At 36.2% G+C, this 18,399-nt stretch overlaps 1 protein-coding gene across 2 annotated transcripts in view; it reads left to right on the top strand.

Moving 5' to 3' along the window:
• fbxl17 (F-box and leucine-rich repeat protein 17) overlaps positions 1 to 18,399 on the top strand; it is a 244,459-nt gene that overhangs the window by 70,893 nt on the left and 155,167 nt on the right. For both annotated transcript variants that reach the window (XM_084388626.1, XM_084388627.1), the window contains exon 6: positions 15,959 to 16,066. In XM_084388626.1, coding sequence (XP_084244752.1) covers positions 15,959 to 16,066 — 108 coding nt within the window. The remainder of the gene's footprint in view (positions 1 to 15,958; positions 16,067 to 18,399) is intronic.

Genomic DNA, 18,399 nt, shown 5'->3' with positions numbered 1-18,399 from the left:
CGATTACAATAGGGTTTCAGCATTTCATGCTTGAACCCCTAATAATAATAAAAAAACATATGTATCTGTTTGGAGAAATTATGCTAAAAAAAAAAAGAAAAAGAATAAAACATGTACAAGAAATTATATAAAAAAAAAAGTTCAGATATTTCAGAATGACCCCAAATATCATCTAAACACTGTTGGACCATTTACAAAAGTACTTGTAAAGTTTTATACCATTTTATACTCCATCCTGAATTTGCATGATCTTTGCATCTTTACACTTTTAAAGTAATAACTAATAAAAAACGCAACATTAATCAGAAGACGTAACATCACATGAGCTGAAATATTGAGCACGAGAGGTTAAATAAATCCTGCTGTGTTCGTCCTCACACGACGACTCTCTTCACTCGGCATTATTACAGTATAAGCGTGTGAACAGTCATTCACTAATTACTCTGCTGTCGTTCTGATTAACGTGAGTGTGTGAAGCTGAGATGTGTGTGTGTGCATCAGTGTGATGAAGGAGGTCTCTGCTCTTTATTATCGGCCCCAGTGCTATCGTCTCATTGCTCAACACCAATTGCTCCCCAATTAGGAAGGATAAATGGCATTTAGAGCGAGCGCACACACAGTCAGAGCTCATTACGGGCTGCGATCTCACACACACACACACACACACACACAGGTCACTCACTGACACATTAAACACTTACTGAGGAGGACGGAGAGAAACCGAGCTTCACTTTCATTTAAATGGTTCCTTGCTGGTGGAATGATCTCCTCATCCTCATCCCGACAACAGATGAAAACTCCGTGAGCACTTAACCTCTTAAAGGGGTGGTTGATTCTGATTTGACTTTTCTAGCTTTAGTTAGTGTGTAATGTTGCTGTTTGAGCATAAACAACATCTGCAAAGTTACGACGCTCAAAGTTCAAAGCAAAGGGAGATATTTACTTTTACAGAAATCGCTTTAAGGACTACAACAAACGGCTGGTAGAGACTACACGAGCTTCTTCAGGGGTTAGTGACATCACAAACCCTAAAATTTACATAAACCCCGCCCCCTGAACACGATTTATAGATTATCAAGACAGAATATGCTAATCAATGACTAGAAATATAACTACACATCAGCTACATAAATTCATCAACTAACCATTCAGAAATGTCCTGTTGCTTCAACATGTTGTCTCTTCTTCTTGAGTCTCTCCATCTTTGTCTGAATCAGATTTGAACATAATAGGCTAAAAGTTGTTTACATTTTCAGTGCATGTCTGTGTGAGCTGTTGAAGCTCCGCCCCCTGTGCCGGGAGCAGCAGCTCATTTGCATTTAAAGGAACAGACACAAAACGGTGTGTTTTTGTTCACAGCACCTGAGATCATCATCGCCACACTCTGTGTTTGTTGTTCCAGCGCGACGTCGCAGAAAAACAGAAACCGTTTCTAAAACAGAATCGTCGCGTGTCGCCGTCGCGGCTGGATAGGACACACACTCTGAATAACATGGAGAAGAGGCTTTTATCGCGCGGCGTGTGTAGTTAGCACACGGTGTTTAGTGTTGTTTAGCTTCATGGATGAGCGTTGAGCTGTTCTGGTTAATGAGTGACGCTCTTCTGCATGAGTCTGTGTCCTGAAAGCTGTTCTGCTGTCCCTCAGAGTCGAGGTGTTCACCTGCCCTTCGGCAAACCCTCGGTGCGAATCATTAGAGACCGAGAGACGCTTCGGGTCAGAGGGGCTCGTTCACCCCCGGCTCGCCTCCGGCTCGGCCTCGGGCCGCTGCGTCCCGGTGACAGACATGGCAGGACACGCGCCGCATATCGACACTCTTATTCCTGCTTTTTGGACTTCACATCAGATTTTTTCAGTGTTCTGGTTTACACACACTCTGCATTCATTGCTGTAATGCTAAAAATGCAGTATAAATGGAAAGATAACGACGATGTTGTCGAATGTCGTGTTGTTAAAACCACATTAAACGTTTTGAAATTCACCGACATCTATAAAAAAAAAAGAACTGACCTCTTAATATTTAATCTGTGTGTGTGTGTGTGTGTGTGTGTGCACGTGCTGCATATTTACATCTGTGTGTGTGTGTGTGTGTATGGATGCACGTGTGTGTGTGTGTGCGTGCCGCATATTTACACTGAATATATGTGTTTTTTGGATTTTTTGTGCTGGTTTACACACACACTGCTTTTATTGCTGTAATGCTAGAAATGCAGTATAAATGGAAAGATTTGCAATGGACGACATTTGCAGTGAATATTTTGTACTATAAGTTGAAAAGGCAATGCAACCAGTTTCATTTTTTATGTTTCATTTTTTTTAAACTGACCTCATAATATTTAATCTGTGTGTGTGTGGGCGTGCATGTGTATGTGTGCCGCATATTTCCACTGAATATATCTGTGTGTGTGTGAAGTGTCTCCCCTGTGAAGGCCTCTTCTTCCCTCTACTGTTGTCGGGATAATTCCGGTTCACGCGGAAGCAATAAAAAACTCTGTATTATAAATGTTTCAGGACTTGCACCTCAGAACCTGTTTCATGTTTTGCGTTCTCGAGCACCACACACACACTGCTGCATGAAGGGTTTTCTGTGAGAACGGTGTGTGTTAGCGGCCCATAAGCTAATCACTAATGATCTTTACAAGATCTGAGATATGCAAGATATTTAGATCTGCTGTAAAGCCTAAACAATCTCTGTTACTGTAATCTCCTGTTATCTCTGTAAAGCTGCTGTGAAACATCTGTATTGTTAAAATAACTGTATAAATGAAGGTGACTTGACTTTTGTGTGTGTGTGTGTGTGTGTGTGCGTGTGCGTGCCGCATATTCTGCGAAGTTGTGCAATATGCAATGCTTCTGAATTCATCAATAAATCAGAAGAGTATACGTACATTTGCAGTGAATTGAGCAAATATTTAGTAGTATAAGTGGAAAAAGCAATGCAACCAGTGACAGATATAATATGTATATATATATGCATGTTATCAGTTGACAGCTGAATTTAATGTGTGTGTGTGTGTGTGCGCGTGTGTGTGTATGCATGTATATTTGTGTGTGTGTAAGCATCTGGGTATCTGTGTGTGTGTGTGTGTGTGTGTGTGAGTGCGTGCGTATGTATGCGTGTGCGTGTGTGTGTGTGTGTATGCATCATTTCTTTGTTAAACTGAACTTTATTTAGCATTTTTGCAGTTTAATAACAGCAGACACCAGGCCTTATCTTGATTTTTTTTTATTTATTTTTTATTGCATTAATTTACAGCCCTACTTTTGACTGTGACAATTCACATTAAACTGTGAATTCCATTTCTAGAACTGCATTCATGATTCCGGCCTTCGGTTTATTGTTGCAAAAATCATAGCGCCTGTTTTGGGTGAACTGCCCCTTTAAGGGCCACAAATGCTCCAGATTGTGAGACTGAAACGTGAAAAATGTCACAAATCAAGCCAGCATGTTTCGTGTGTGTGTGTGTGTGTGTGTGTGTGTGTGTGTGTGTGTGTTTAATCAGTGCTGGATTAGAGTGTGTGTGCATCGAGGGAAAACGTGTGTGTGTGTTTTAAATTAAAAGCAGCATGCGTTCACTCCAGCCATTAAATCAACAGCAAAGGAAATTGAAAACATGACCGTACGGATCAGATGGAGAATTTACACTTACACACAAAACCACATCACAACACAAGTCTAACCATCAATACATCCGAGCCCATGAGCGGGGCAAGTTGTCACACACTTGTTTTAAAGACTTCCACACATGCCAGCATGATGAAACTTAGTGTGTGTACTAGTTTCCATATCAACACTTTACAGAGAACAAATTGCGCCAAAATTCAGAAATCTTTGGAAGATATCACTGTTAAATAACATTAATTTATCCATAGCAAAAGTAAATGTCTTGTGTTAATTTAATGTGTGTTCTGTTTTTTTTTTTTGGTGTATTTAAAATTAGACAAATCTGATATCATTTTAATCTTCTATCTGTTGAGAATAGTTCTTTAATGCTCCGCTAAGGCGGGGCATGTTGTCACACGGAGTTACAATGAGCCTCTGTTAGAACTGTGATATTCTATTCTATACTTTTATGAATTCTATTGAGAAACCATGAGAAAAAGGTGAAAAAGACTGAGTCAATGTTCAGAAATTATTATTATAATGTTTTGAACTGTGCTGCTGTATAGCTGTGTTTTCCAGTGTGTTTGTTGTCAAACTCAAAAATTACTTTATTTTTAATTAGTAAAAAATTGCATTATTTCATATAAAAAAGTTAATAATTTGTATTGTATTTTATTGACAAAATATTTCTTGCATATTATTTTTTTTTTAAATAAAAATAATAAAAATTTCATATGGCCGTGTTATAATGTACCCCACCTATGGGGCATGTTGTCACATTTCACTTCCATTTATTTTGGGGTAAATCAAGAAGAAAGTACACACTGTAATAATGAAACAAAACCACACAATTGTACTAGACGTGTAAAATTAAAGCAGGAAAAAAATTATATTCTGAACCTTAAGTAGGTCTACACAAACGGAGAACGTCTACAAGCGCTCTCATATCTCTAAACGCTCCTCGCAGAAGGTGTAAAATCACTGAATTAATTACAAACGTGATGTACGTGTGTGTGAGCGTTACTAAAACACACTGTAATGCGGAGAATAGATGGATTCAATATCCCTGTGCATTAAACTCTGGACTCTGTGGAAAAGTCTGATTATAAGGAATATTGGCGACACTTTATAATAACGTCTCATTTCTTAACATTAATGCATTAGCTAATGTGAACAATATATTTGAAAGCATTCATTAATCTTTAGAATAACTGTTCATTGTTTGTTCATGTTAGTGCATGACCTAATATTAACAAATATAATGGTAACCCTTTACTTTAAGGGGACGTAGTTACACGTTACTGAAGTAATAACAGTAAATTATGCATAATTACAACTAACTAACCGTAACTCTATAGTAAGTACATGTGGTTGATTAATATTACTCAGTGCTTATTTGAGGAAGTACAATGTAACTCAGTCGCCCTAAAATACAGTGTAACCAATATAAGTTTTGGCTTTAATAATGTATTAATAAATGTCTAACGTTAAGATTAATTAATGCTTAGTTTACTAAACCTTGTAAATTAATGTTATCAACCTTGTGTAAAGGTGTTGAAAAAATAATAAATATGCCGGCTAACTTTTTTTAAATTTAGTCCGTCTTGTTAGTTTTTATCATATTTAGTCAAACTTTACTGCTTTTATGTTGTTGTTGTTTTTTAAGCCACGTTTTAGTCCAGTTTAAGTCAATGATGAATTATTTCAGTCATGCATGCTAGTTAAACTGAGAATCACAATTATTTTGCTCAATTTTAATCTTTATTACTGATTTCATCAGAATTATTGCAACTTTCACCTATAAACACAAATCAAGACCATGTCAACTAATATGCATGCTTTAATTGACTCATTTATCATCTTTTTCGTCAACTATTGCATGTAGATATTGTCATGGTTAGTGTTGATCGACGTCATCTTGCTTCAGTCATTGAAAAAAAGGTCGGGTTACACTTTATTTTCAGGTGTCATTGTTACAGTGTAATTATATATTTAAGTACTGAGTAATATTAAGCAACTACATGTACTTACTATAGGGTTAGGGTAGGATTAGGGTTTGGTTGAGGGTTAGTTGCATGTAATTATGCATAATTTACTGTTATTACTATGGTAAGTACATGTATGTAACAGGGACACTGTAAAATAAAGTGTGACCAAAGGTCGTCCTCTAACATTTTCGTCGTTGTTTTGGTAAACGTGTTCGAGCTTGACATGGAGATTGATCTGTGATGACATTATATACTTCAGCTGGAGTCAGTACGCATTTATTCACGGGAAACTTGCTATGAAGTCAGACGGGTCGAGAAGGCAAAGACGTCACAGTCTGGCAGAAATCAAATGAATCGAGCAGCTCCGCCATATTGAGCCTTTCAAACGCAAATGAATTAAGTTATTAAAAAGACATGACAATCAAACAATAGGTGCTCCAACAACCCGGTCAAACAGCCTGGAGATTAAATGTGTTTTTCATTGGGCACGACAGCATTTTATTATCCCAGTTTCTCTGTAGACTAACCATCCGTCTCGAGCGCCTTCACTTCGGTTTGATGAAAATCAGGCTGTTTTTATTTGAAGGAGTTGAGAATGAATCATTTTAAACGTGTAACACGACCGAAGGACACGCTCTAATAAACACGGGGTTAAAAACAACCAAATATGGGTTGTTTTCAACTCAAGGGCTGGGTTAATATAGGACAGAACACATGCTGGGTTAATTTTACCCAGCAGATTGGGTTATTTTTACCCAGCATACTGGATTGATTCATTTTTACTGTAGTACTAGTTTTTTTATTATTTTACTTCAAACATGAATTAATGTTTATGGATTAACTTAAATCCTCTGAATTTATACTCCACACAACCATTGGTTTGCATGATTTTTTTTTTTTAAATCATATTTTACACTATTGTATATTTTATATAGTTTTGAATACATATTGCATACATTTAAGCTCATTTAACAAATATAAGAAGTAAAAATGAAACATTTAGAAGTAATTCGAGTGTAATGGCCCAGTCTCTGTTGTCCTGTTTCCACCGTTCAGCGGGAACTTCTAACTTCTAACTGACCCAGGATCTGGCTAACACAACAATAACTCAACCCCTGGGTTGTTACGTCTGACCCAGGATCTGGGTTACACAAAAACTACCCAAACACTGGGTTGTTACGTCTGAGCCAGGATATGGGTTACACAAAAAATACCCAAACACTGGGTTGTTACGTCTGACCCAGGATCTGTGTTACACAAAAACTACCCAAACACTGGGTTGTTACGTCTGACCCAGGATCTAGGTTACACAAAAACTACCCAAACACTGGGTTGTTACGTCTGACCCAGGATCTGGGTTACACAAAAACTACCCAAACACTGGGTTGTTACGTCTGACCCAGGATCTGGGTTACACAAAAACTACCCAAACACTGGGTTGTTACGTCTGACCCAGGATATGGGTTACACAAAAAATACCCAAACACTGGGTTGTTACGTCTGACCCAGGATCTGTGTTACACAAAAACTACCCAAACACTGGGTTGTTACGTCTGACCCAGGATCTGTGTTACACAAAAACTACCCAAACACTGGGTTGTTACGTCTGACCCAGGATCTGGGTTACACAAAAACTACCCAAACACTGGGTTGTTACGTCTGACCCAGGATCTGGCTAACACAAAAACTACACAAACACTGGGTTGTTACGTCTGACCCAGGATCTGGGTTACACAAAAAATACCCAAACACTAGGTTGTTACGTCTGACCCAGGATCTGTGTTACACAAAAACTACCCAAACACTAGGTTGTTACGTCTGACCCAGGATCTGGGTTACACAAAAAATACCCAAACACTAGGTTGTTACGTCTGACCCAGTATCTGTCTTACACAAAAACTACCCAAACACTAGGTTGTTACGTCTGACCCAGGATCTGGGTTACACAAAAACTACCCAAACACTGGGTTGTTACGCCTGACCCAGGATCTGGGTAACACAAAAAATACCCAAACACTGGGTTGTTACGTCTGACCCAGGATCTGTGTTACACAAAAACTACCCAAACACTGGGTTGTTACGTCTGACCCAGGATCTGTGTTACACAAAAACTACCCAAACACTGGGTTGTTACGTCTGACCCAGGATCTGGCTAACACAAAAACTACCCAAACACTGGGTTGTTACGTCTGACCCAGGATCTGGCTAACACAAAAACTACTTTTTAAAGTGCAATATGAGTGAATAAGTAAATTGATTTTCCTTTGTAAAATGAAGCATTTGTGCATTTTGACGAAGCGTTTATACAAATACGTGTGAAAAACACTAGAATGTAATCAATCTTTAATAAACACCGTCTGCTTTCTGAACGAGCGATCCGTGAGATGTTCACCTTCATCGATCGTCAAGGAAATTCTGGAGTTTCCTTGCAGAGATTAAATTAGACGGACTGATGTCAGAGGAGCTGAACTATCGTCCGTCGTTTAGTTTCACTCGGGCGTTTTGTTGTCAGAGGAAGAGTGACACACACTAATGTATTTCTGTCATTTCTAATGTTGTTTTGACGAGCATCTGACCTTTCCAGCGCGGATCAGACAGGCTGTCCGGGAACATCTTCCTTCACACACGTCTGAGAGTCAAGTGTGTGTCGTGTGTGTATGAGGTGTGTGTGAGTTTGAGCTGTTTTCGGTGTCTTACTGACGTCCTTCCAGTGTATTATATCACAAACACATCTATTCCTGATGGAGAACACACTTATTTTTGAATATCTTTTATGCCACTGACTAATACAGATACACACTACCAGTCAGAATAATAAGGATTCTTACTCAGCAAGGCTGATCAAAAATACAGTAACATTTTTTAATATTTTTACAATGTAAATCAGATGTTTTCTATATGAATATACAGTAAAGTGTAATTTATATCCTGTGATCAAAGCTGAATGTTCAGCATCATTACTCCAGTCTTCAGTGTCACATGATCCTTCAGAAATCACTCTAATATGAGGATTTGATGCTCGAGAAACATTTATGATTATTATCAGTGTTCATATTTTTGTGGAAACTGTGATTTATTTATTTATTTGTTTAGATTTTCTTTCTTTTTTCTCCAGGATTCTTTGATGTTATTTGATAAGATAAGAATAACCAGTGCATTTGCGCTGTTTTGACGTGAGGCTGAAACAGATGTTCACGAGTAACTCGTTCTGCCCCGAAAATGAAAGCCAGATGTTCCTTGTAACCGTCAACCGCAATTAATTATCGTCTGACTCGCGTCTGTTTAAAACTTTACTGTGTTCCTGAAATATAATTATAACTCATAAAAATATTAGTAAATACTCTGTAACTGCCCCTGTTGGCTTGACCAGTGGTTTTGGATTAAAAAATATGATGATGTATCATAAATAATTTTTCTTTTGCGTTCTAAAACTTGTAAACGAAGAGCATTTATGATACTTTTTATGTTTTCAGAGCTGTTTGAATCATCATTCACTTTTCATACGTCTCTGTTTGTGCTTCACCGAAGAATGAAAGTCAAAGAGGTTTGAGAAATTATATTTGTGGGTGAAATAAACTGAGTTAAGTGGCTTATATTAAAATGCGTTTGCTGGTGATTTCCTAATGATAAGCGAAGCAGACACAAAGGTTATGAAGTGGATTTTGATGCCGTATTTGTACGTTTATCACATTAACATTAGTGTAATGTAATCATATGAGATATGATATCATAAGAGAACATTTGATTCTGTTTGGGTTCAATTCTCCAGACTAAATTTTAAAGTGTCTTGAGAGTGGCTATACAATCTCTTCTGATATGCATTAGAATCTATATTTTGAATTATGTTTTTCTGTAGAGCATTGCAACTCTTTTTGCATGTTCTGAATAAATCGTAAGCGTTAAAAGACCGTCGGCTCCCAATTACACGCCTGATTAAAATGCTCAGCGGTCGACTCCGTTTTAATGGCTAATGTTTATTCAAACGCTTTTATTCTGCTTTGCTAAATATGAATATATTTTTAGAAATATCTGTCCAAAAACAATAACATAATCAGAACATGTTCAAGGTCAGTGGCTCACGCTGCGCTGGAGAGACGCGCTGAATGCTGAGTTTCTTAATTAGCGCAGTGGTGTTAATTGATAAATATTCCCTGAGGCACCATTAAGAGGGAGTGTGTGTGTGTGTGTGTGTGTACTCGCGTGACGCGGCAGACGAGGATAATGAGACACACTGACCTCTACTTCACACTCACACACATTTAAATGCATCTCAGCGTTGTGTGTTTGTGTCAATACTGGAGTCGATCCTGAACATATCAGTCAATGTAAAGCATGCATGGCAACAGTTTAATAATGTCACACCTGTTTATGGATGCCATTTAGAATATACTTGAACTAGTAATCAATATTAGTAATTGCATTTTAAAATCCCAAGAAACAAATGTGTTATTTTTATGGTTTTTGGTGTGCATGTCTGTAGCCTTGAGCTCATATATATGTTAATGCACTCCTGAGAGTGAAACCGTATTGATTACATCATATTGCTCTCCAGGCTTATCGGCAGTCAGATTCTGTCTAGAATGAGATTGTTCCTCTTATTAATACCAGCAGATCTCAGACTAGAAGCCGAGAGTAGAAAATATTAGAAAGCGCCGTCAAATCGATTCATCGTGATTAATCACATCTATATGTAAGTTTATCATATATATGTGTGTGTATATACAGTATATATGCATAGACATACATACACACACACACACACACACACACACACACTCACTTATTTACAAACTTTTATTAGATGCGATTAATAGATTACCTATTGGATATTAAAATTAAATTAAATGAAAAAAATATATATATATAAATAGTTTTTATTTAATCACAAATATTTACAGAAAAGTATATACATACACACATTTATATAACCTATTGGACATTAAAGTATATAAATATATATTTTTTAATTATATTATATGATACATTTTATCATCGATATATATATATATGTGTGTGTGTGTGTGTCTGTGTGTGTGTGTATTTATTTATACAAACATCACTGCATTGACACAGCGATTCAAAAGCGCAGTCAGTGGTCATGTGACCTCAGCAGTCAGTGGTCATGTGACCTCAGCAGTCAGTGGTCATGTGACCTCAGCAGTCGGTGGTCATGTGACTTCAGCACTCAGTGGTCATGTGACCTCAGTGGTCATGTGACCTCAGCAGTAGTGGTCATGTGACTTCAGCACTCAGTGGTCATGTGACTTCAGCAGTCAGTGGTCATGTGACTTCAGCAGTCAGTGGTCATGTGACCTCAGCACTCAGTGGTCATGTGACCTCAGCAGTCAGTGGTCATGTGACTCCAGCACTCAGTGGTCATGTGACTTCAGCAGTCAGTGGTCATGTGACCTCAGTTTCAGGAGGCGTTTGAGTTGTAATGACTCCACACGAGGCTCAACACATGGACCAGTTTAGCCGGAGCGGGTCATTATAGGTTCCTCTAACTCTTCTCATCAGTCTTGTAAACGACACTGGCTTGTCCAGCATGTAAAGACCTGCATCTCTAACACAATTACCCTGATGGATGACCGTCCCGCTGACCTGCACACACACTCACACACACACTCGCCCTCATCCATCTCAGTGATGAAGCACGGCGAGCTACACCCCACCGTCTTTATCTGTTTCCACCTCCCATAATGCCCCTCTTCACGGTGGGCGGCAAACGGGAGATTTGAGCCGGATATGGAGGATCAGCACTTTTGACGGACGCTTTATTGACTCGCGTTTGCAGAAGTAAATTGGCTGTTAGAACGGCCTCTTGTTACGGGCCAGAATAAAGTAATGAGAATGAATCGGTCCTGTCGTCTGACTCCTCTCAGGAGCGTTACTGAGTCTCCATGTTATTCAGATAGAGAGCGTCTCTGTCTCCGACACGTTCACTGCTCTTCTGCGCTCACTGATCAGAGTCTTCTTTACTAACACCGGTGTCGTCTCTGGCTCTTTATTTCTCTTCTTTTGTAAGTCTTGAGGAAGAGTCGCAGATCCTGCCACCAAATGTCTCCGCAAGATCAAAAGATTTTTGCATTGTCTTATTTTCAGGACAATTAAACGCATTTCTCTCTAATTCTCATTGAATGTCGTTAATGCAATGCATCATTCGTTCGTTTGTTTGTTCGTTCGTTTGTATGTTTGTTCATTCATTCATTTAATCATTCATTCATTCATTTATTCATTCATTTTGTATTAATTTATTCATTCATTTGGACTCACTCATTAATTAATTAATTAATTCATTCATTTATTCATTCATTTCTATTCATTTATTTGGACTCACTCACTCATTCATTTCTATTCATTCATTCACTCACTCACTCATTCATTTCTATTCATTCACTCATTCATTCATTCATTTCTATTCATTTATTCATTTATTTGGACTCACTCAATCATTCATTCATTTCTATTAATTCATTCACTCATTCATTCATTCATTCATTTCTATTCATTTATTCATTTATTTGGACTCACTCATTCATTCATTCATTCATTCATTCATTTCTATTCATTTATTCATTCATTTGGACTCACTCATTCATTCATTTATTTATATTCATTTATATTCATTCATTTATTTGAACTCACTCATTCATTCATTCGTTCATTTCTAATCATTTATTTGGACTCACTCCATTCATTCATTCATTCATTTATATTCATTCATTTATTTGAACTCACTCATTCATTCATTCGTTCATTTCTATTCATTTATTTGGACTCACTCCATTCATTCATTCATTCATTTATATTCATTTTTTCATTTATTTGGACTCACTCATTCATTCATTTATATTCATTTATATTCATTTATATTCATTCATTTATTTGAACTCACTCATTCATTCATTCATTCATTTATATTCATTTATTTGGAGTCACTCCATTCATTCATTCATTTATATTCATTTTTTCATTTATTTGGACTCATTCATTCATTCATTCATTCATTTCTATTCATTTATTTGGACTCACTCATTCATTCATTCATTTCTATTCATTCATTTCTATTAATTTATTCATTTATTTGGACTCATTCATTCATTCATTTCTATTCATTCATTCATTCATTCATTTCTATTCATTTATTCATTCATTCATTCGTGTTCATTCATTTGTATTCATTCATCCTTTTTTTTATTCATTCATTATTTCTGTTTGTATTACTCACTCATTTATTCATACAACCTTTTATTTTCATGACAATTAAACACAATTTACCTTTAAATCTCATTATTGTAATGGATAATTCACTTGTTTGTTCACGTGCCCATTCGTTTATTCATTCATTTGTTTGTTTATATCAATGTATACAACATAGTATGTTCATTTATTTATGCTGATTTAAATAAACAAATAATGAAAACTGTACAACATTATATTATTTAAAAACAAACAAAGTCGATAATGTGTCCTGATAATAATGCATACCAAGACTTCTAGTCGTTATGTAAAATGGCATTTCTTATTTTGGATTTTCTTCAGTTTCTGGGGGTGTAAAATATGACTTGGACATGTTTCCATTCAAACAAATGATCATTGTCATCATTTAGGAATTTTGATGAGATGGAAATAACAGTGCGGGAGTGAAGCGGCGTGAGTTACTGCTCCGGCTGGATATTGGCTGCCGTTTATTCACGTCTGTGTTTCAAAACTATGTTCATGATCCAAAGCATTAAAAGCAGGACTGACTGACCACTGCGGCTTTGAGTTCACAGAGTTAAAGTCCTTCACTCAATCATTCATTTGTATTTATTTCTTCATGCATTCATTCATTTTGTATTCATTCATTCATTCATTTCTTCATTCATTCATTTCCTGAATTCCTGAATGAATCAGTGAATAATCAAAAGTAAAGCAACATCCAGTGATTGGAACTTTTTACAGAATGACCTGAAATTGCAGACCCTGATGGTGTTAATGAATATTTTTGTATCTTTGCTTAGTGAGCTGCTAAAGGAAGAAACCATTTGTCAATGTTTTTAAGTTTTTGTTTTGTTTGATGATATGTTTTAATGTCATGGTCATTTTCTTTCTTCTTTTTTTTAAATGTATTTATTAACTTCTTTTGGATGATGTTGTGCTGCTCGTCTTGGCCAGGTCACTTCTGTAAAAGAGATTTTTAATCGCACAAAGTTTTATCTGGTTAAATAAAACGCAAAAAAATAAATAAATAAATAAAAGTGAAGAGGACGAGCTGTCAAACCTCTCCGGGTTTTTGAAGGCCCGGGTCTGACGAAGTCAAGTCACATTTATTTATACAGCGCTTTTTACAACACAGAGTGTTTCACAGCAGCTTTACTGAGACTTTACTGAAATAATACAACAAAGTTTGTTTAGGGTGGTATAATGCTCTTTTAGATGTAAAATAAGTCTCAGATGTCCCGAGTGTGTGTGTGTGTGTGTGTGTGTGTGTGTGTGAAGTTTCAGCTCAAAATACCCCACAGATATTTTTATAGCGTGTTAAAATTATCACTTTTTGAGTGCCAGAAAAAACACGTCTTTATGTGTCTGTCCCTTTAAATGCAAATGAGCTGCTGCTCCCGGCGCAGGGGGCGGAGCTTCAAGAGCTTGTGTGTGTGTGTTAATAAGTAAGTTCAGTGATGCTTTATTTTTGTTGTAAGAAAAGTTATTGATTTAGTTAATTTATATATATATATACATATAGCCTCTCTGGAGAAAACAGTGATGTCATCGTCCAGCTCAGTTCTCGTATAATAGTGTCAATGCGGGAGATCAATAATGTTGTTGCGTATTAAAGGAAATGTTAAATGTTCGTCCTGATGGATGAGTCGCTGAGATCTCGGACACAGAAGCCCTGAGGTCAGCGTGTGAGGTCGAGTCGAGGCCTGTGTCGGAGATAAACGAGTGTAATTCCTCTCCGTCTCACTCGATGACCTTTCAGATCGACGTCAGCGGATCCCGCGTGATGTATCCGTGCCGGAAGAACGAGTTGTTCACATCACTCCCGCTCGTGTGTCTCTAAAGGTGCTTTACGTTATCCCGACGGACTCGGCCAGGGAAGCTTGGCCAGAATCAGCATTTTTAAGTACTAAGTTATTGTTATGGGCAGCGGTTGACCTCTGACCTCTGACCCGGGACGGGTGACCGAGAGGCCGGCCCGCTGAAATTATGATTCACTTATTAAATTTGTTCAGCCATTAGATTTGATTTGCTTCCATATTGTTGATTTGATTGTTGGGGGAGTTTGATTTAATGCGTCTTGCTTTTGCATAAGGTCAAAGGTCAAAGTGAGGACACAGACTGTTGATTGGATGCGAGATTGAAAGAAAAGTTGTTAAATCGGTTTAATAATTCAGTGCAATGTTGTACATTATATTATAATATTATATATTATTGCAATATTATATTTATCTGTATGTGTGTGTGTGTATATATTCATTCTGTAATTGCAATATTGAAAAATATTATAATATTGCAATTATAATATACGTATTATAACTTGAGTACTTAATTAATGTTCTTAATCTTATAGTCATCAGTGCACTTTATTATTATGAAAGAGAAAAATAAGTCTCATTTCATTGTAATAATAATATTTTGCTGCTTCTGAAATGATTTTCCTTTATAGTTTCTGTAAATCATGGAAATATGTATCAATAATATCATGTTTCATCTTTCAATCAATACATCAAATGATTCTTGTTCATTTCTACTCAGCTTTTATGTGTTGTTTTAGTTATTATTCATCTAATATTTATATTTTCTTTAGTTTGAGCTTTATTTCCATTAGGCAAAACTATTTTTAATCGTTTTAGTCCACAATAGCAACACTGTTCAATTCAACAAAAATGTATTTCGATCTTCACACATAATTTTCCATAATAAAGAAAAAAAAATATGTATAGATAATAAGCGAAACAGTTGCAGTCTGAACCCTTTATACATCATCATTTAATGAGCGTCACTCTCGGGATTTCATTCATATGAAATAAACAAACGGTTACATAAGAAAATTTCCAAAATGTACATGCATGATTACAGATGTACACATATCAGATATTATTACAATAGTGTGCACATGACATACACAGATTATTCATATTGAGTTATATAATTATTTATCACCTTGTTTTTAAACATTAGTGAAGTTACTCCTCAGGTTTAGCAGAAACACGTCTTCATTAGTCCCGATTCCAGTGTGTATTAACCAGTGCTTGAGTACCGCCCCACTTCACTGGTATTAACGCATTAACGCCTCCGTCACGTTTGTCTGACGTTACTGTTGCGTTTGCCTGGGGATTATTTCTGCTGTTCCTCATTTTCCTGTGTTTCCCGTGTGTGTTTCAGGTGACGGACCGATCCGTGCAGGCGTTCGCGGAGAACTGTCCCGAGCTGCAGTTCGTGGGGTTTATGGGATGTTCGGTCACGTCACAGGGAGTCATTCACCTCACCAGGGTAAGATGTGCCAAACCTGTTCATAGCTGGAATTATTCACCTCTGTTATTATATTATATTATATTATATTATATTATATTATATTATATTATATTATATTATATTAGGGGTGTCCCCGACTATGGTTTTTCATAGTCGAATCAGAATCATCATGTCTTGCCTATAGTCGACTAATAGTCGAATCATGTGTATGGGGGCGGGGCTTTAACAATTCAAAGCTGCGATGTACAGAAAATCACACAAAGATATAGAAGAAAATGTATAAAAACATTTTGGATCAATAAAACTAAGAAATAACATAAATAACTCCAGAAAGGCCACACTGCAGACAGGATTTATATTTCACATGCAAATCAAATTAAATCGGCTAAATTACCTGTGCGAGCAGGCTCTAAGTAGGCTACAGCACAACATCGATGCACCGAAAAAAATAAAAAAAAATTAATTTACTAAATTAAATTAGAACAGAATATATCTTTCTAATAAATAAAAATACAAAACGAAATAAATCAGAATCAAGTCACAAGATGAGGAGAAAATGTGTGCAAAATGCCTAAAGTGCAGGGGAACGTAATATTCAAAACACAAGCCACAAATAGTTAGATTAGATAACCCTGACAGATCAATAAATAAAATTAAAATAAAGAAATGATTAAAATAACGATAGTAGCCAGAATTTTCAACTTTGTCTTTTTAACTGCAGAAACAACAATGCTAAACTGGAGAGGCAGTCTTTTAGCTAAAAATGTTCACAGCATCAAAAAATCTAATTAGAACCGGCTGAACAGTTTTGAAATCACGTGTACCCTAACGTTACCTGACCGAGAGAACAAATCCAGTCTTTCACTCTGTCTGTGTCCGTTGGAGTCTTTTGTGCGCGCGGATAAAATTCATTCTAAAACACTTAACGTGAAAAACGTTTAACGACTTAATCTCCTAAAATAGTTAAATTAAAATATGAAAACGCTTTACGCATTGCGTTCATATTCTGGGTTCATCTGCTTATCTGCACATAGTAGCCTATGGTTTCTTAATAAAGTGTGTATTGTGTACATGCATTAGCCTAAGCCACGTTAAAGTGCCTTTTAAGCGTTTTAAAAGCTTTTTTCACGTTAAGCATTTTAGAATGTCCCGTGGAAAACCAACTTGTTAACGTTGGCCGGCAGAAGTGCGATCATGGTGTTCCTGATGCTAAATCCAGCCTTGGAGAACATCCTTTCTGATGATGTACATTCACACTTTAGATTTTCTTATCCCAGACATTGTTAAAGATTTAAATCCTTGCCGCCAAGACGCTCCTCTGTCGGTCACGGATTGAAAGTGAAACTTAAATCTGTCACGGGGTGTTTGGATTTATTCACGCACGTTAAAAAATATTTATTAAAAGCTTCTTTCTTTGCACATTTTTATATACAGCATTATCATAATAGGCTGAATATTAACGTATTGACAGAAAACCGGTACTTCTATGTGAAATCAGATATTGAGCGCCCTCATATAGCCAAAGTGGCATATCCTCGTTTCATAACACCTCTGCGAAGATTCGACCGTGAGATCGGTAGTCGAATCAGGCTCCTCCTATCCAAGCATCGAATCTTCGACTATTCGGGGTCACCCCTAAATTATATTATATTATATTATATTATATTATATTATATTATATTATATTATATTATATTATATTATATTATATTATATTATATTAATACATTATTAAATATGTATTATTTATTAAACAATATATTATTAAATATAATAATAATATATTAACTCTCCCTCTCTCTCTCTCTCTCTCTCTCTCTCTCTCTCTCTCTCTCTCTCTCTCTCTATATATATATATATATATACATACATATATTCTGTAATTGCAATATTGTAAATATTATAAAATTGCAATTATAATATAAAATATTGTAAACTTAAAGGCCATTAATGGTCCAAAGGTTGATGTATAGGTTTAATTATTCATCTCAATAATTATATTCATATTATATCATATTATTAATAAATAAATATTATAATATTGCAAGATATATCATAGAGTATATAATAATATTATTATAGTACAGTATTATAACATAAAGGACTTAATTAATGTTCTTAATCTGATGGTCATCAGTGCACTTTATTATTATGAAAGAGAAATAATAAGTGGTGACGCTGTGATTGGCTGCGTCTGAAGCGGCTCACACCTGTCTGATGACAACGCACATTCAAACTTCACGAAGACGAGTTATTTTTATTTTGCCTTCACTTTTAAATCTCATTAATGTGTAATGAGGTGAATCGTAAAATGCTGAAGATCCAACACACCCTGCTGTTTGCACATTAGC

Source organism: Rutilus rutilus, assembly GCF_951802725.1.
Source record: "Rutilus rutilus genome assembly, chromosome: 19".
Classification (NCBI taxonomy): Eukaryota; Metazoa; Chordata; class Actinopteri; order Cypriniformes; family Leuciscidae; genus Rutilus; species Rutilus rutilus.
This window is presented reverse-complemented; position numbering and strand designations above follow the sequence as displayed.